The 15,841-nt window shown below is 45.4% G+C and overlaps 1 protein-coding gene across 6 annotated transcripts in view; it reads right to left on the minus strand.

Moving 5' to 3' along the window:
- Positions 1 to 1,844: 1,844 nt before the first annotated feature.
- Positions 1,845 to 15,841, minus strand: part of GMEB2 (glucocorticoid modulatory element binding protein 2) — a 43,496-nt gene continuing 29,499 nt past the window's right edge. For all 6 annotated transcript variants that reach the window (XM_073308877.2, XM_073308884.2, XM_073308883.2 and 3 more), the window contains exons 6-10: positions 12,496 to 12,653; positions 10,477 to 10,548; positions 9,424 to 9,561; positions 6,933 to 7,055; positions 1,845 to 6,655 (exon numbers count right to left, since the gene is read on the minus strand). In XM_073308877.2, the coding sequence (XP_073164978.1) occupies positions 6,006 to 6,655; positions 6,933 to 7,055; positions 9,424 to 9,561; positions 10,477 to 10,548; positions 12,496 to 12,653 (1,141 nt within the window). In that variant the 3' untranslated portion in view covers positions 1,845 to 6,005. The remainder of the gene's footprint in view (positions 6,656 to 6,932; positions 7,056 to 9,423; positions 9,562 to 10,476; positions 10,549 to 12,495; positions 12,654 to 15,841) is intronic.

The raw sequence follows: 15,841 nt of genomic DNA on the forward strand, positions 1-15,841 counted from the left end.
GCTGTCTAATCAGTTCTGACCTATATAGCTACACTGGGTACCAGCAGAGATGTGACTGTCATCAGCCAGAAATTCTTCCGGTCATGTCCATTTGATATAAGTCACATTAGAACACCCCCATATACCTCTCTGTACTCACCCTTGACACCTCCAGGTCTGCTGAGCCTGTCTGACTTGCAGTGGAATCACAGGACACAGCCTAGGACCTATCCAATGCTCACTGAAGTCAATAAGGGTATGCCTACACTGCAATTAAACCCCCACGGCTGGCTCATGCTAGCTGCTTGGGCTGAGGGTCTGTTTAATTGTGGTGTAGACATTTGGGCTCATGCTGAAGCCTGGGCTCTAGGACCCTGCAAGGTGGGAGGGTCCCAGAGCTGGGGCTGCAGCCAGAGCTTGAACATCTACACTGCAGTTAAACAGCTCCTTAGCCTGAGCCCTTTGAGCCTGAGTCAGCTGGCATGGGACAGCTGCAGATGTCTACCTGCAGCGTAAACACACCTTTAGAGTCATTCCATTCATATCAGTGCGAGGGAGACTGGGCCCTGTGAGAATGGAGGGTGTTTCAGGAGCGTGGGTGGGAGGAACAATGAAAACAGCCTGTGCTGGCCCCACCTAATTCTCAGCACGCCTGCTCTGACTCACTCGCACAGGGCTGGGTGGTTTGAGCCAGCCCCTCCTCCTCCTCGGCATGAGTTACAGAATAGCAACAGGCCTGTAGGTGAAGGTGGAGTATGAACACTTAAAGCAGCCTAAATTTGCGCTGAGCTCGTAACAGATACACACCCCAGTCCAGCAGGTGGAAAACAACCACCCCAACAAGGGGATGCACACACCTCTTCTGGCCTTTGTGCTCGTAAGGTACAGAAAAGGGCAACAAAAATTATTAGGGGTGTGGAACAGCTTCCATACGAGGCAAGATTAAAAAGACTATTCAGCTTGGAAAAGAGATGACTAAGGTGGGATATGAGAGAAGTCAATAAAATCATGACTGGTGTGGAGAAAGTAAGGAAGTGCTATTTACCCTTTAGAATCATAGAATATCAGGGTTGGAAGGGACCTCAGGAGGTCATCTAGTCCAACCCCCTGCTCAAAGCAGGGCCAATCCCCAACTAAATCATAGAACACAAGAACCAGGGGCCACCCAACAAAATCAATAGGCAGCGGGTTTAAAACAAATAAAAGTACTTCACACAACCGTGGAACTCATTGCCAGAGGATGATATGAAGGCCAAAAGTATAACTGGGTTCAAAAAACTTATTAGAAACTTAGAAACAAAAAACTTATTAGATAAGTTTATGGAGGACAGGTCCATCAAAGGCTATTAGCCAGGATGATCAGGGATGTAATCCCATGCCCTGGGCGTCCCTAAGCCTCTGACTGCCAGAAGCTGGGACTGGATGACAGGGGATGAATTGCCCTGTTCTGTTCATTCCCTCTGAAGCATCTGGCACTGGCCTCTGTTGGAAGACAGGTTACTGGGCTAGATGGACCATTGGTCTGACCCAGTGTGGCCATTCTTCTGTTCAAGGAAGTACAGTAGATTCCACTGAATAGTAATCTGGACATTAACAACTTCTGGTTAATAGCACCATTTTGCTAGGAACCAATCCCATCTCATTGACTTTTAACGTTAATGGGATTTGGATACTGGTAATGGCATGCTGCTTATTAGCAACAGGTTTTTGGAAGAAAGGCTCCATGACAGGCAAGTTTGCAAGGATGCAACTAGAGAAGGAAGCACTAGGACCTGCTTTCCCTGGCTGCTGCCTTGCTAACCTGCCTGGAGCCAGCACTCAGCAGGTCCCAGTGCTTCCTTCCCACAGTGCAGCCTCACAAACCTGCTTTCTGCTCATTAGCAACTACCAGATAATAACAACTTTTTTGCTGGAAACTGAGGTTTGTTAATAAGTAGAATCTACTGCAGTGGAGAAAATGGATGAGCAGCGATTCCCTCAAGACACCAGGACTTAGGTGTATTTGTCCCTAAACACTGAAAAAGGATGTGCCCTGAAATATTAGAAAGCTGGTGACTTAAGGCCCTAGCATCCATCAAGCCAAGAGAACCCTGTTACGTACCGGCACATACTGTTTAAAGACCACTGGATTTTAGCCAGTAGCTCCTAAAAAAAAAAAAAAAATTACACTTTGGTGTGTAAATCCAGACAAGATCCTGCCTATGCAGCCTGTTGTCACCCAGATACACACATACAGAATAAATGAATATTAATGGCAGTCATACATATGCATACTGGGGGAGAACAGACCTCTCCCAACCTCTCTTTTATTCCTGTTTATCTTTTGGCGGCTGTGCTCTGGCAAGCGTCACAATATGCTTCTCTCTAGCCGCACCTACTGGCCTCAAATGGAAGTGCTTCATTAAATTTTAGTCTCCATATTGCTTTATAGATGCATATATGCTTTACAGCGTTTACAACTGTATTGCTAAAATAGATACGAGGCAAACAGCAGTCTCCTGACAATCATTAACAAAAATTCCTCTCACACAACACTTCACAGCCTTGGGTATCTCATATCCTTGGGAAAACATTACAGCAACAGAGACAGTATCTCACACAGCAAAACAAATGAAGGATCCTGATTGGCCACTAAACAGTTCAGAGCTTCCAACAAAGCAAGAGAGGGGATCAGATACTGAAGCGAATTAGGTTTAATTGGTTTTAATGCTCAAACAGACTCTGTTTATTTCTTTATGCTCTAGATGTATGCTGTTGAATCAGAGGTTGCAGACACACAAAATAATTCCGGTGCGATATCCTGGCTTCATGTTGCAGCGTAATCTCTCCCTCCTCTTGCTGGTGAAAGTATGTGTGTTTTCCCCCCTCTACTTGTACCCAAATGCTTAGGAGCAGGGGGAATCCAACCATGCAACTGCCTTTGTTCCCCAGTCTTCAATGGGGATAGGGGACTGGCTCCCCACACATTGGAAGGCCATCCCTTCCCTGCACATAATGGGCAGTGGAGAGCGTTCCTGATGTCACCATGCTGCTTGCTGTTGGAGATACAGGCAGTATTGATCAGAACTCGAGGCTCATAAGCAGCAGGCTAAATACCACACGTGAGAGGCACACAAGGGACATATGTGCTTCCCATGATTCTTTAAGCTGACAAGACACCGTTTGCTAAAGAGCACAAGATACATGAAAGGTCCCCAACACAGTTAATAGCTGCGCTGTCTCCTTCATGGCCTGAGAGAATGGGGTTGCTAGTATTTGTTTACATTTTCTGCCAACCAGATCTGCGGACTCCAAGCTGTTGCTTCAATGGAGCCTGACCTCAGTAAAACAAGAGCTATTGATTCCTGAACCGTGTCCCTGTGGCTGATTCCTGAACCACAGTCACCTGCTAGGTACTTCTGTTGCTTGTCCCTACTGTGCCCCCTCTACTCCTCAGACAGAGTAGGGCCCTTTCAGTAACTAGGGGGAAGGCAGCATAGGGCTCAAGTCTTTCATCTTGCAACTTTATAACAAGCTGCACTCTCCCACTTCCTAGCCCACTCACCAACAACCCTCTCTAATTTCTTCCCCATTTCCACCAAGCACCTCTCTTGTCTATAAGGTCACAACTGCTTTCTCATAGGAGCATCCTAATTCCACCATTATGGAGACCAAGCTCAGCAGCATTTCATAGCCAAGCTGGGGAAAAGAGAACAAAAGTGAAAGATCTTTAGAGGGTTGTTGCTTCCCATCCAAAATAGTTGGTCAGGTTTGCATGATTTTGTCATAAATGTTTCCTGCCTCCTGGAGTTAAGAGCAGCAGCCACAAAGAAATCCCTTTATGTAATTAATAACAAGTCTTGGGATAAGCTTCTTTTCATTCACAAAATGAGGTGATGTCAAGGCTACAATTCACATTTCTGGAAAGCCCTGTTCTGTTTGCATGTAGATTCATGCCCTCTCCATCACTCAAAAGAAGAGGAGAAAGAAGACTCTCCTCCTATAATTCAAATTCTATTTCTTAATTTATTAAAAATCCCTAACACCTTTGAAAATGCTATGTAAAGTCATTAACAATAACATGTCTTCACCCATCCTTAGAGTTTTATTAGCACCAACATATGGAATTCCAGGCTGGCCTAGAAAAAAAAAAACAGTAGTAAAGAAAGCATCAGGGATGCCAATCCCACATCTAAAGCTTTGCCACTATTAAATTTTTCCAAAGGGTTAAGGCAGCAAACAAAGGACATTTCTTTCCCATCAAGCCCCCAGTCTAGGTCTCCAGTGATATTCCCTTCACTTTGCTAACACACCAGCCTATGCTCATGTGAAGGGAAGCACCCTTGGCTTTCTCCCACCACCACAGCACAAAGAAAATAACTTCCTAAAATATAACCTGAAACAGTGTATGGCCAACATTTTGGAAGGATTGGCAGTATTACTTTGCAGGTGTGTGTGGATGGCATGGGGAGAAGAGGAAGAGGATTCTGTTCATTCTTGAAGCCAGTTTTGTGCTTTAATACTAGCTGTAACAATCAGACACATACAAGGAGATGTAATAAGCCAGCAGCACTCTTTCAAAAATATTTATTAGCTTATTAAAGTGACCTGTTGTTGCTGCTGCTGCTGCCAGATCAAGTTGACAGAAAACCCACACTGCAGGAATCCAGCCCCTTTAACACTGTCTCCAGCTGAAACGTCACTTTCTCTCTCTCTCTCTCTCACACACACACACACACACACACTTTTTACAAAAATAAGGACAGTAGCGAACCTCTCAGCGAGCTGAATAATCAAAAGAGTATTTGATATTTGAATATTCTATTTGCATATTCAAACCTTGCAGCCCACAACATATCCTTTTGGGCACATTGGGAGGGGACAAGAACACCCAGCCACACTAGATAAGGCTCATTGGCTAGATGCTTCTGATAAGAGATTAGCAGAGACATGGAGACAATTAGATTCCACAGTTAACACCTGCTAGGATGGAAGAAGTTCAGATGTCTCTTAGTGCTATTATTTAATTGGTTTCTCTGCATACTCAACAGTACAACTGTGCCCCTGGACATCACCTGCACAACCAGAAGGGCCACAAGAGAGTTTCCTTTTTTTAAAAAAAACCAAAAGAACAGATTTTTGAGAAAACAGAAGGAGACCCTAAATCCTCAAAAGATACAGATTTTCCACACCTGTCCCTGGATGGAACCAAAACCTTTAACAACTGTCCCCACACCGCCTTTCAATGATCAGACTTGGGACGCCAGCATCTCACTCACAATGAGGAGACTGCACATTTAGTAATATTGAGATACTGCATTTAACTACCCAAACCCAACATTATGTGCAGAAACCAGCAACAAGGGTCACTTGGCTCAGCCCTGGGACTGCCACACATCAAAGGACCTTCCCTGGTCCAAGGCTGCTTTACCTCAATGTCATGCACATTCTTCATGTCCAGCTATGCACTCTGTACCGGCCTACCCTCCAGAACACCAGCTTCCCAAACTGCCCTCTGTTGTGAAGGGGAAGCAGCAGACTCCCCAGTATTGTCAGCCTACATGCAGTATTGAATCATGCCAGAACTCAGGAGTGCCCCTTGGCCACTTACCCCTTAGTTTCTAGTAAAATGCCTCATCATCTATTGTTTCCTTAACCTTTCGCTACTTTCTGCTCTTTCCCTGTTCTCAGGCCCTGCCCACATCTGCTTCTCTCAATGCTCTGTGCCAGCTGAGATGTCTAGAGACGATGCAGAGCTAGTGAACTAGACATGGAGATAGCATGTATTCCAGGAAAACACGGGAGGAAAGTTTTATATGTAAACCGGCTAATGGGTCAGTGCATTTCCCCCCCTCTTTTTTGGTGGTCTCTCTTTTTCCCTTTCTTTGGCTCAAACCTCATTATTACTCCTTTTAGCCAATCTATCCCAGAGTCTCAATTCCCTGTGCCCTCTTTACACTGTTCCCTCTTCCCTCAGCACAGGCAGAGAAAAGGCAGTTCAAGCCAGAGTATGTCACAAAAAATGTCCCTCCAGGCAAGTCCCCTTTTCATTTCTGCTCTGGCTCTTCTGCCACTGTTGTCACCTCGATGGTGGTGGTATGTTCGTCTGATGCCGTGGCATCCTCAATGGCGCTAGACGGCACCGTCACAATCGTGCTCCCACTGGGAGCCATTTGTGTAACGTTCTGTATGGTGGTGCCTAGTCCCGGGAGGGTGAGCAGCTGAAAAGGGCTCACCACTTTCACCACAGTGCTGCCATCTTGTATGGCTGCTGTGCTTAGGACTGTCAGGTTGGAAGCGTCGGGATGGATCTCAACAGTGTTGGGGAAACTAGAGCCTGAGGAAGCCAGTACGGTGTATCCTCCCAATAACGGTGAGGCCGGGGAGCTGGCTGAGGGTGCCTGCGATGTACTTTTCCCAAGCACTGAGGCTGGAAGGGCGGACACCACTTTGCTGAGAGGGAGGTTGGCCAGCTGAGAGACGGGCACTCCTGGGGCCAAGGCAATTTGTGCTGACTGGGCCAGGACTTGAGAGGTGATAGCAGCTGGCCCAGATGTGGCCCTGGTAAGTCTGGGGCGTTTTAAAGGTGCTGGGATGGAGACTGGAGTCAGAGTCATCAGCACGTTGTTGAGGTGCTGCGATTTGTGCTTCAGCTCCTTTGCTCGCTTGCGGTGCTCGTCACATTGCTGCTCCAATGCTGAAAAGAGACCGTAATGAACGTTAGTACGGGTACTCTCCAACCTCCACCTAACATAAGCTTCCCAGTGGCCATCTTCCCAGTTTTAACAGCATAGCAACAACTGTAGTAAAATAAGCAAGGCAATATAGCTCATTCTTTAGCATCATTCCAAGATAAACTGATTTAGCATGCATTGACTTAGCAAAAGAAAAAATCTACTTTCCTACACAGAAAAACTCCAGGATAGTATCAGCGATGCCAACAGAAGAGACACGGAAATTCCAGGTGGGCATACCTGCTAAATCCCGTGTGTATTGTTCTCTTGAGCGATCCATCTGGCACTTGTGGCTAGCTAGAACTTTCTTTACCAGGTCCAGCATGCCGAAATTCTGGACTATGTTGTTGAGTAAGACAGCATCTTAAAACAGAAAAATAGATACTGATCGTTGAGGAAAGAATCATTCCCTACAGAAAGAATTTATCTTTTTCTTGGTAAAACACAGATATGCCAAAGCAGCAGTTCTCAAACCGTGGGTCGGGACCCCAAAGTCAGTTGCAACCCCATTTTAATGGGGTCACCAGGGCTGACGTTAGACTTGCTGGGGCCTAGGGCCAGGGCTGAAGCCCGAGCCCAACCACTCTCTGGATGGCGGGGCTCAGGTTACAGGTCCCCGACCTGGGGCTGATGCCCTTGGGGTTTGGCCCTTCCACCCAGGGCGGTGGGGCTCAGGCAGGCTCAGCCTTCAGTCCCCCCTCCTGGGGTTGTGTAGTAATTTTTGTTGTCCGAAGGGAGTTACAGTGCATGAAGTTTGAGAACCACTGTGCTAAAGTGACGGAGCCAAATCTGTTTTAGGATAATGCAAGAGGTCAGAGCTTAAGAATTCATTAATATTTATGCTTAGAATACTGAGAAAGAAAGGATGGGGAGAAGCATCAAGGGATGATTAAGAGACAATAGTCCTTTCTTCCCAAACAGAGATTAAGAAGAGAGGTCTCGGGACACATAGCTAGTTGCTATCTGAACAGCAAGCGCTACTGACAGGCTGACCAAAGCGTGGTCAGAGGAGAGAATTGCTTTCACAGGATACAATCTAGAAGCTTTTTTCTCCCCACTTTATGAGTGCTGAAAATTCTCTCTCTAGCTCAGTTTATGGGAAGCATTAATCTAGATGAGTTTAGCAATTACTTTTATTTTCATTCTGTTTTCTCAGTGCTTGTATTAAATCTTGTGGTTAAGATGACTGTTGTCTGAGAATTTCACAAAGACATCCCCAAATAAGAGAATCCCATAACTGAAGGGCAAAGGGTTTCCCAAAGTGACACTGCCCCTCAGTCTCAGTGAGGTGGCAAGACAAGGTGTGTTTCCTCCCAGCAAGATGTGCTGTGAAAGGCCACGGCAGGCAGTACATAAGGAAAAAACTCAAAGATTAAGGAGGACACAATAGCTGACAGCAGTGTTGGTCCCAAGTGCCAGACATTCCAAAATATGAAGCAGTCATATTAAATTATTTTTTCTATATTCAGTGACATGTGTGAGTGGGAAGGACAGTCAATTTCCTTCAATCACGTGGTGCGTTACCTTCTAATGATGCAGCGCAATGAACTGCAGAAACCGGCTCAGATTAGCAGGGCATATGCACAGATGGCAAAGCCAGTGGGAATCTGTTTGTCAGCTGCGGGAAACAAATTTGTACCACAGACTGCATTGCAGATTCTAAGGAAACTGGCCACAAAACTATCCTGCACCACTGATGCACCGTCCATAGTGGCCAGTTATTTCCATACCCCACTCTGCATGTGAGAATTAAAGGGATGCCAGCAAAGTGAGCATAATTCATTCTACTATAGTTAAGACTAGCTTTTTATTTAAAGTTTGACTCTAAGTGCTCGAAAAATCTACATGGCTACTTGGATTGCCTTGAAATATGGTGTGCCTCATTGTGTGCCACACAAATCTGGGGTCGTCTGACCAAGGAAGTCCCAAAATACATCTCCCAAAACAAAAGTTGAGAGATTCTGGCAACCTTTTTTGGCTCACAGACAAAGCTCAACAAGGGCTCAAGATCACTGCATGAGGGTCCCTAAGGCTAGAGTGTTACCCCAACAGAGTGCATGGCACCCACCAGCCCTTTGTGAGAAATCAAATTACACTGCTATTTCAAAAAGATTTTGCTTCTCATCACAAGCCTCATGTGATTATTCTTGCTCCTAAGGTATTACACTGAGCATGTAGAGAGTGAGAGGCTAACTATCTGGAAAACTACTTCCAGGTCACAGGGCTGGTGGGTGCCAGTATCATTTCAGTGCAGAATCGTCTCAGGTGTCAGCAGTGAGGTGGGATCTGAGAGGAGTCTATGGACTTAATGATGGGTAGGTGAAAATATAGCTTTAGGTGGGATACGGCATACATGAGTGAAGGGCTGTAAAAGGGTCTGAAGTGTCTGTCAAATTTGACAAATGTGGTACTCTGTAGGGAGAAGAGGCTCAATATTTCAGTGCAGGTAGTGCCTGTCCACTATAGCAACAAGGCAGAACGGGAGTATGTTATGGGTGCTGTGGGGCAGCACTCAAAGAGGGCAGAGTTAAGGGTATGTGGGCGTTTACCTTAACTGTATTGCCTGGTTTTCAGAAGACTGATTTTGCTGAACTCGACATTCTCGGAGGGCATGAGCTATCACCTGGCAACCTTAACTCTGCAGTCACAAAGGTTTTTTGCGATTTAATAATAAGAATAATAATCAAGACACAAAGATGCTGCTTATTAGCTCCTGCAATCAAGCTCTTACCACTGAGCTGTAAGGGAGGATCCTGGACCCGCTGCTGTAATCCCTTCATGGTCTCCACAAGCTCCTGGTGAAACTCTTCGATCACTTCTTCCAGCAGCCCTGCATCCTTCAGACCACGCCAGAATGCAAATGTGTCATCTAGGGGAGCAGCCAGTATAAGAGAGAACCTCAGAGTACAAGGAAAGGGCAGTGGGGGGGCTGAATGACTGATACATCACCATGTCTTACTGTGAGGTAAAAGGGGTGTGCACATTCAGCAATCCTATTGAAAGGCAGAAGCTCACCCTAAACTTTTCTCTGGTGGGGTTTGAAGCAGAAGACATTCTATCTCTAGGCAGGTGGGGATGGGGCAAAACCCAGTAGGAACAGGCATCCCAAGGCAATGGGTGAAAAACCAAGTTGACTGCGTAGTTTTAAAGGAAGAACATACTTTTCCCTTATAGTCCTCCTATTCCCCATATCACACAGGACTGATCCTGCCCAACAGGGCAGAGAAGCTGCAGAAGAACCTGTGAGTCACTTTGAACCCTGAGCCAGAAGGACTGAGGCAGAGCTCCCGCTAGGAGTCTCACTCACTTTTCTTCCACAACCCAACACAGGCAGCTGGATGCAGCACCACAAATCCCTATCCCATTTCGGTGTCAGACGTTATCCTCCATGATCCTTCTTAATTCTGCTGAATCAGAGAAGCAAGGGAGAAATCTCAGGACTCACACCCAGGTTCCTCTGAGGGCAATGGCCAGAATTTGACCCATGCTTGGGTATTCTGACACTTGGAAGCAATTTCATGCCAAGAAGATGTTGTGGCTACACTGCAAACACAAAGGACTTAGTCCTACACTACAATAATCTAAAGCTATGCCAAATAAATACCATGAAGATCAGGCAGCTGAGTATGGGAACACCTACAGCAGAAACAGTTTTCCTACTCACCCTATCTTTTTTTTCCTCTCTTCAACCTTCTCCCCCTACATCCCTTTCAAATGTAGGTAGCGCACATGGAGTATGATAGGAGATATTAACAGCATTATGTCTTGTTTTCCTGAACTGTACCTCCAATGCTAGTGGTCCAATCACTGGCTTCCTCACAAGTTTCTATGGTGATTGTAGCAGGAGATCCATTTACTGCAACCAAGATTGAAAAGGAAAAGAAAACACAAGTCATGGCTTCACAAGTCTTGCCACATAGCATCAGGTTGTCCCTGTATTATACACCCACCATGTTACATCCAAGAAAACAGGCAAGTCCATGCAGTACTCAATATTGTATCAGCTTATCTCCTCCAGCTGAAAGCCAAACAAACAGAGACTCCGAAGTGGGATTAAAAGTCACATGAGGCCATTGTGTGAGCTTTGCTTACCTTTCCATACAGCTGGGCAATACCCTGGGCACTATTTACACAACTCCTGCAAAATTCTCTTTGCCTCAGGGAGAGTCATTTCTTTAGTATATTAATTTTTCTATTATTATTATAAACAGAGGGCTGGCAAGTAGAATTTGTATCTGGTCTGGTAAGTGTTCAGGACAATTATCTGGCTTGTTGCCAATCTACAGGACATGAAAGAAATATAAAATTCTTAACAGACTGCCTCTGACCTGTGGTTTGACTGGCCTGAAGACTGAACTGACCCCGTCATTCCTACAGATAATACACATTGGGGTACTGTCCTACCCTTGCTGCCTCCAGGGTATATAACTGTGATCATATTTCCGCCCAGCCACTCATGTGATCTCTGCTCTCCACAGCCCTTTCCAATCTCTATGGTATTGTTACTATGGAGACGAAGGAGTCACATGTCAGTTGAGCTGCCAGGAGGATGTCAAGCTGCATGCTGGAGCTGTACAGCTCAAAATCTGGGCCAGAGATGCAGTGATCATTCTGGGAGCACCAGAATGCTCTCCTGAAAGACGAGCAGTTTGTAACACTCCATAGCTTTCAAATAATTCTTTCCCTGAGCAATTTGTTCCTTCTACTCTGCAAATTTGTTTTCCCCCACTTGTGCCAAATACAGCCTGACATCAACAGTGTGGAAACTTCCTGGTTTGCGTGTTAACATCTTGGATTATATTAATAGAACTGCTCACAGCAACAAGGGTTACAGCTATGCTGTGGGGTGGAACTAACCCTGAAATAAACAATGGGTTAAGCATGTACAGCAACCATAAATACTAGCCCAAAGCATGGAATTCAATTGTTAAATACTCTGGGCAGAGCCAGCACAAGGGTAAAAAACAATTTTTGCTTTTCTCCTGCAAAAATCTATGGCTATCAGATTTTTTTTTGTGTAAGTTCTCAGTGGCAAAAGGATTTGCAAATATAAGTATTTAGAAATAGGAGCACATTTCCACCAAAAACATTCCCTGCTTAAGACAAATCAAATTTAGAACAAACTCTAAAGCAATGTCCTTTTAAATTCATTTTTGTAACTTATTTGTGTGAGATCTGATAGAAATTTGTAGCATTCCATGGCTGCACTTAATCTTTCATCAGACAAAAGCAATAAATAATTCAGAAACGGAGCCTTAAATGAAAATATCTAAATTATTCAGAAGGAAGTCAGTTGCCATCTTTGAAAGAAAGTGCAATGAAAGGGGCTCCAAATCCAGCATGCTGCGACAAAGAAATCATGCTCATCTCTGCAGCCTACTGCCATGTACACTGAGAACAGCTAGCAGCTGATCAGATGCTGGCACTGAAGGATGACCACATCACAGGGGGACTACTGCACTAATTCCTGTGGATTATCTGGAGGCCACTACTTTAGCTATGTAGCTCCTAGTAAACCAGGATGCAGTACGGCTAACTCTTTAGAATGAATTTCTTACAGAGTATCCAAGTGATTTCCTTCCAGGCAGCTACTGCTCTGCCATGCAGCATTACAATAGCTGCTTCTGCATAGCTCCAACATGGGAGACCCAGCAACAGGGGGAGGGGGAGAAGTGAAGGAGGAAAACAGCAACAAGAAAAAACATGATAGAGACAACAGTAACCGCATTCATAAGGAAGCAGTAATTAAGCTTTGACTCGTAAGAGCCCCAGTAACAAGGGCTATGGAAAACACTAAACATACCATCTGCAGAGGCAGGGGTGAGAGGAATATACTCTGTCGACGTCTGGCTGGTCAGAGATACTCTGGCTCCGGTCAGGTCAATTTTAGTGCTTCGGCAGGTGTTTGAACAGACCTTGGTATGTTGGTAGAAATCCAGCTCTCCGGAGTCCATGATCTTCCTGCAGCACAAGGAATGAGTATGAGTACACACTTGTATCAGTATGTCCCAGACACAGTGAGAAAGATCACTGAAAAACAGCTCCCCTTCTGAAGTTTTTAACTGCATTTCCAACACACAAACCTCTCCAAATCCGGCACGAATTAACTCTGCATTTCAGCTTCCTGCCCTTCTTTTCTCTTAAATTGGCCTGGTGGAGAGGAAGCAGGACATGAGATTGCCCTGCAGGATAATCAACTGCTGAAGTGCCCTCGAGACTCCTCCTCAAGGGGCCAGTAAAGATCAGAGGGACTGGCAGAGGTAATGGGCCAAGAGTTGCTTCTCTTTTCTCCCAATTATCCATTCTGGAGGGAACAGTAACCAAATTAGTGGCCCATAAATGAAAGTGTGAGTGAGAAAGTCCACTCTGACAGGAAGAGAGGGGGAAAATTGTTTACCAACAAGACAAGCATTTAATCCCCTTCTATACAGCCTTTACATGTGAGTTTAACAACTATACCACTCACTAGAGCTTAATACCATGCTAATACATTATGGACAGAGAAAACCTGTGTCAGAATATCCACATTCGAGCCAAGGTAGAGACCTAGACTAGGAGCAAGGTTTCTGAACATTATTCTAACATGGCTTGAACCTACAGGCTGAGCAAAGCGTATTAGAAGCCAGCTTGACAACAAGTGGGTCTGAATTGCGAAGAATACAAGATTGTTTTATCAGCTGAAAGACCCATGTAGATTGGGCCTTACTATGCAAGTTTTTGTGTGGAGAGGTCAGTGATCAGCCTGTCCAAGAATGACCTGTGTGAGAAATGGAAAGGGTAAGGAGCGCTGTATGGCAGTGTGGTGAAAGATGCTCTCTCTCTGTCTGCTCTATAAGGAAAGGTTACAGAACACTAAGGATGAGGAAGAGAAACATGGACTCTTCACTGGTGAAGAGCACCATGCTGCAGCTTCTCTCATTCGCTCCTTCGGTGCATACGGATACATTAGCAAAGCAAAGTGAAGCAAAGTAGGAACTAGGGAACCTGAGATGAAGATAAAACTGCCGGAGAGGAGGCACCTTGCTGAATGAGCACAGAGCAATGTATATTAATGGAAAGCTGTCAAAGCAAGTGTCACAGCAGGTTAATGAAATCAGGAAGTGGCTATTACCCAGAGAGAATAAGGTTCCACAGGAATCAGCAGAGAACTTGAATTCCAGACTTCTCTAAGGGTATGTCTACACTACGAAATTAGGTTGAATTTATAGAAGTCGGTTTTTTAGAAATCGTTTTTATATATTCGAGTGTGTCCCCCCCCCCCACAGAAAATGCTCTAAGTGCATTAACTCGGCGGAGTGCTTCCACAGTACCGAGGCAAGCGTCAACTTCCGGAGTGTTGCACTGTGGGTAGCTATCGCACAGTTCCCGCAGTCTCTGCTGCTCATTGGAATTCTGGGTTGAGATCCCAATGCCTGATGGGGCTAAAACATTGTCGCGGGTGGTTCTGGGTACATATCTTCAGGCCCCTGTTCCCTCCCTCCCTCCCTCCGTCCGTGAAAGCAGCAGCAGACAATCGTTTCGTGCCTTTTTTCTTGAGGAAATGAGGCTCAAAAGTTCGCGGTTCTTTTCCTGTCTACCTGGCCAGTGCATCTGAGTTGAGAGTGCTGTCCAGAGCAGTCACAATGGAGCACTCTGGGATAGCTTCCGGAGGCCAATACCGTCGAATTATGTCCACAGTACCCCAAATTCGACCCGGCAAGGCCGATTTAAGCGCTAATCCACTTGTCAGGGTGGAGTAAGGAAATCGATTTTAAGAGCCCTTTAAGTCGAAAAAAAGGGCTTCATCATGTGGACGGGTGCAGGTTTACATCGATTTAACACTGCTAAATTCGACCTAAAGTCCTAGTGTAGACCAGGGCTAATGCACGTGCACTTTAGCACACACCTGTATTTACAGGTGATAGATTAGGTGTGTAAAAATCCTGCATGCACACTGACAGAATCTATCATCTGTGTGCATACAAGCAGTGGCCAGGCTGAAACCCAGTGAAAGTCAGGCCCTTAGAAAAGGACTTCATCACTGATGATTATTCAATACATATTAAGTGACTCCTTTCTAAATCCAGCAGATTAATAGAGCGGACAAATTCCCTTAGCTCAAAGAACATAAACATGCCTCAAGTGGGAGGCCTAAACATGCCGAAACAGCTCAAATCGAGGACAAAAGACAGAATGCAGCATGATCTCTTACAGGAACAGATTGCTATAAATAATACTAGAAGTACTAAATGACTGAAAATATCTAGGAATATCAAAAAGAAAATCTTTCTGGAGGCCACAGCTCTTGCTCCCACTATATGGGATAGTGTTCATATCGTGAGACTTGTCTGAGGCCCCGGAACAATTGTGCTTAATGAAGCATGTGCACGTTGGATGTCACAAGCACCATGATTGTAACTGAAGATGCAGCTGGCTCACAGATATATGCCAGCACTTTGAATAGAGGAAGCACGGTAGGAACTGTCCCTGAGTCGATAAGCAGGAGGTTAGAAGTGCTGATGGGGAAGTTAGTCTGAGATTTATTGGGAACCAGGTTCAAGCACACAGAGTTCTCTGCCTACTGACTGAATGCCCTATGGAGGTGTCAGTTAGAAGATAATATGCTCAGCTGAGGGAGGGAGAGGAAGTGGAAATTAAGCCACAATGGGTTAATAAAATAACCCATTCATCTACCTCACGTCCTGGAGACTCTCCCTCAGTGCAAAGAAGGACTGGATGTAGCTCCTTTTGGAATCTAAAAATGAGGCATCTCAACTCAGCAAAAGGACATTGCCAGAGGGGCACAGATGGTCTCCCCCTCGCCAGGTACTGAGCATGTTGCCTCTATAGTACTCCGAGCCTCTGCTGGCTGGAGACAACATCTTGGATTGCTGGGCTCTGTTTGCCACTAGGCTACTGGGCTGGCTCTCACACATCCTTTGTAAATAGGTTTTGTTCCTCAGAAGACCAGCCTTACCAAAACGCTGAGGTATTGGGTTACAACAACCAATGAGTAAAAGCTGATTAACGATAATAGGAGAGCAGTTTGTGTTACTGCAGGAGCTCAGTGGGTGGGACAGCCTTGCTATGAAAGGACTGTGGAACCATTGACAATTCCGGGGTAAGGGATGATTTCTTTTTGCTTCCGACTACAGATGAGGAAACAAGTA

Source organism: Lepidochelys kempii, chromosome 13 (genome assembly GCF_965140285.1).
Source record: "Lepidochelys kempii isolate rLepKem1 chromosome 13, rLepKem1.hap1, whole genome shotgun sequence".
In the NCBI taxonomy this organism is placed as follows: Eukaryota; Metazoa; Chordata; order Testudines; family Cheloniidae; genus Lepidochelys; species Lepidochelys kempii.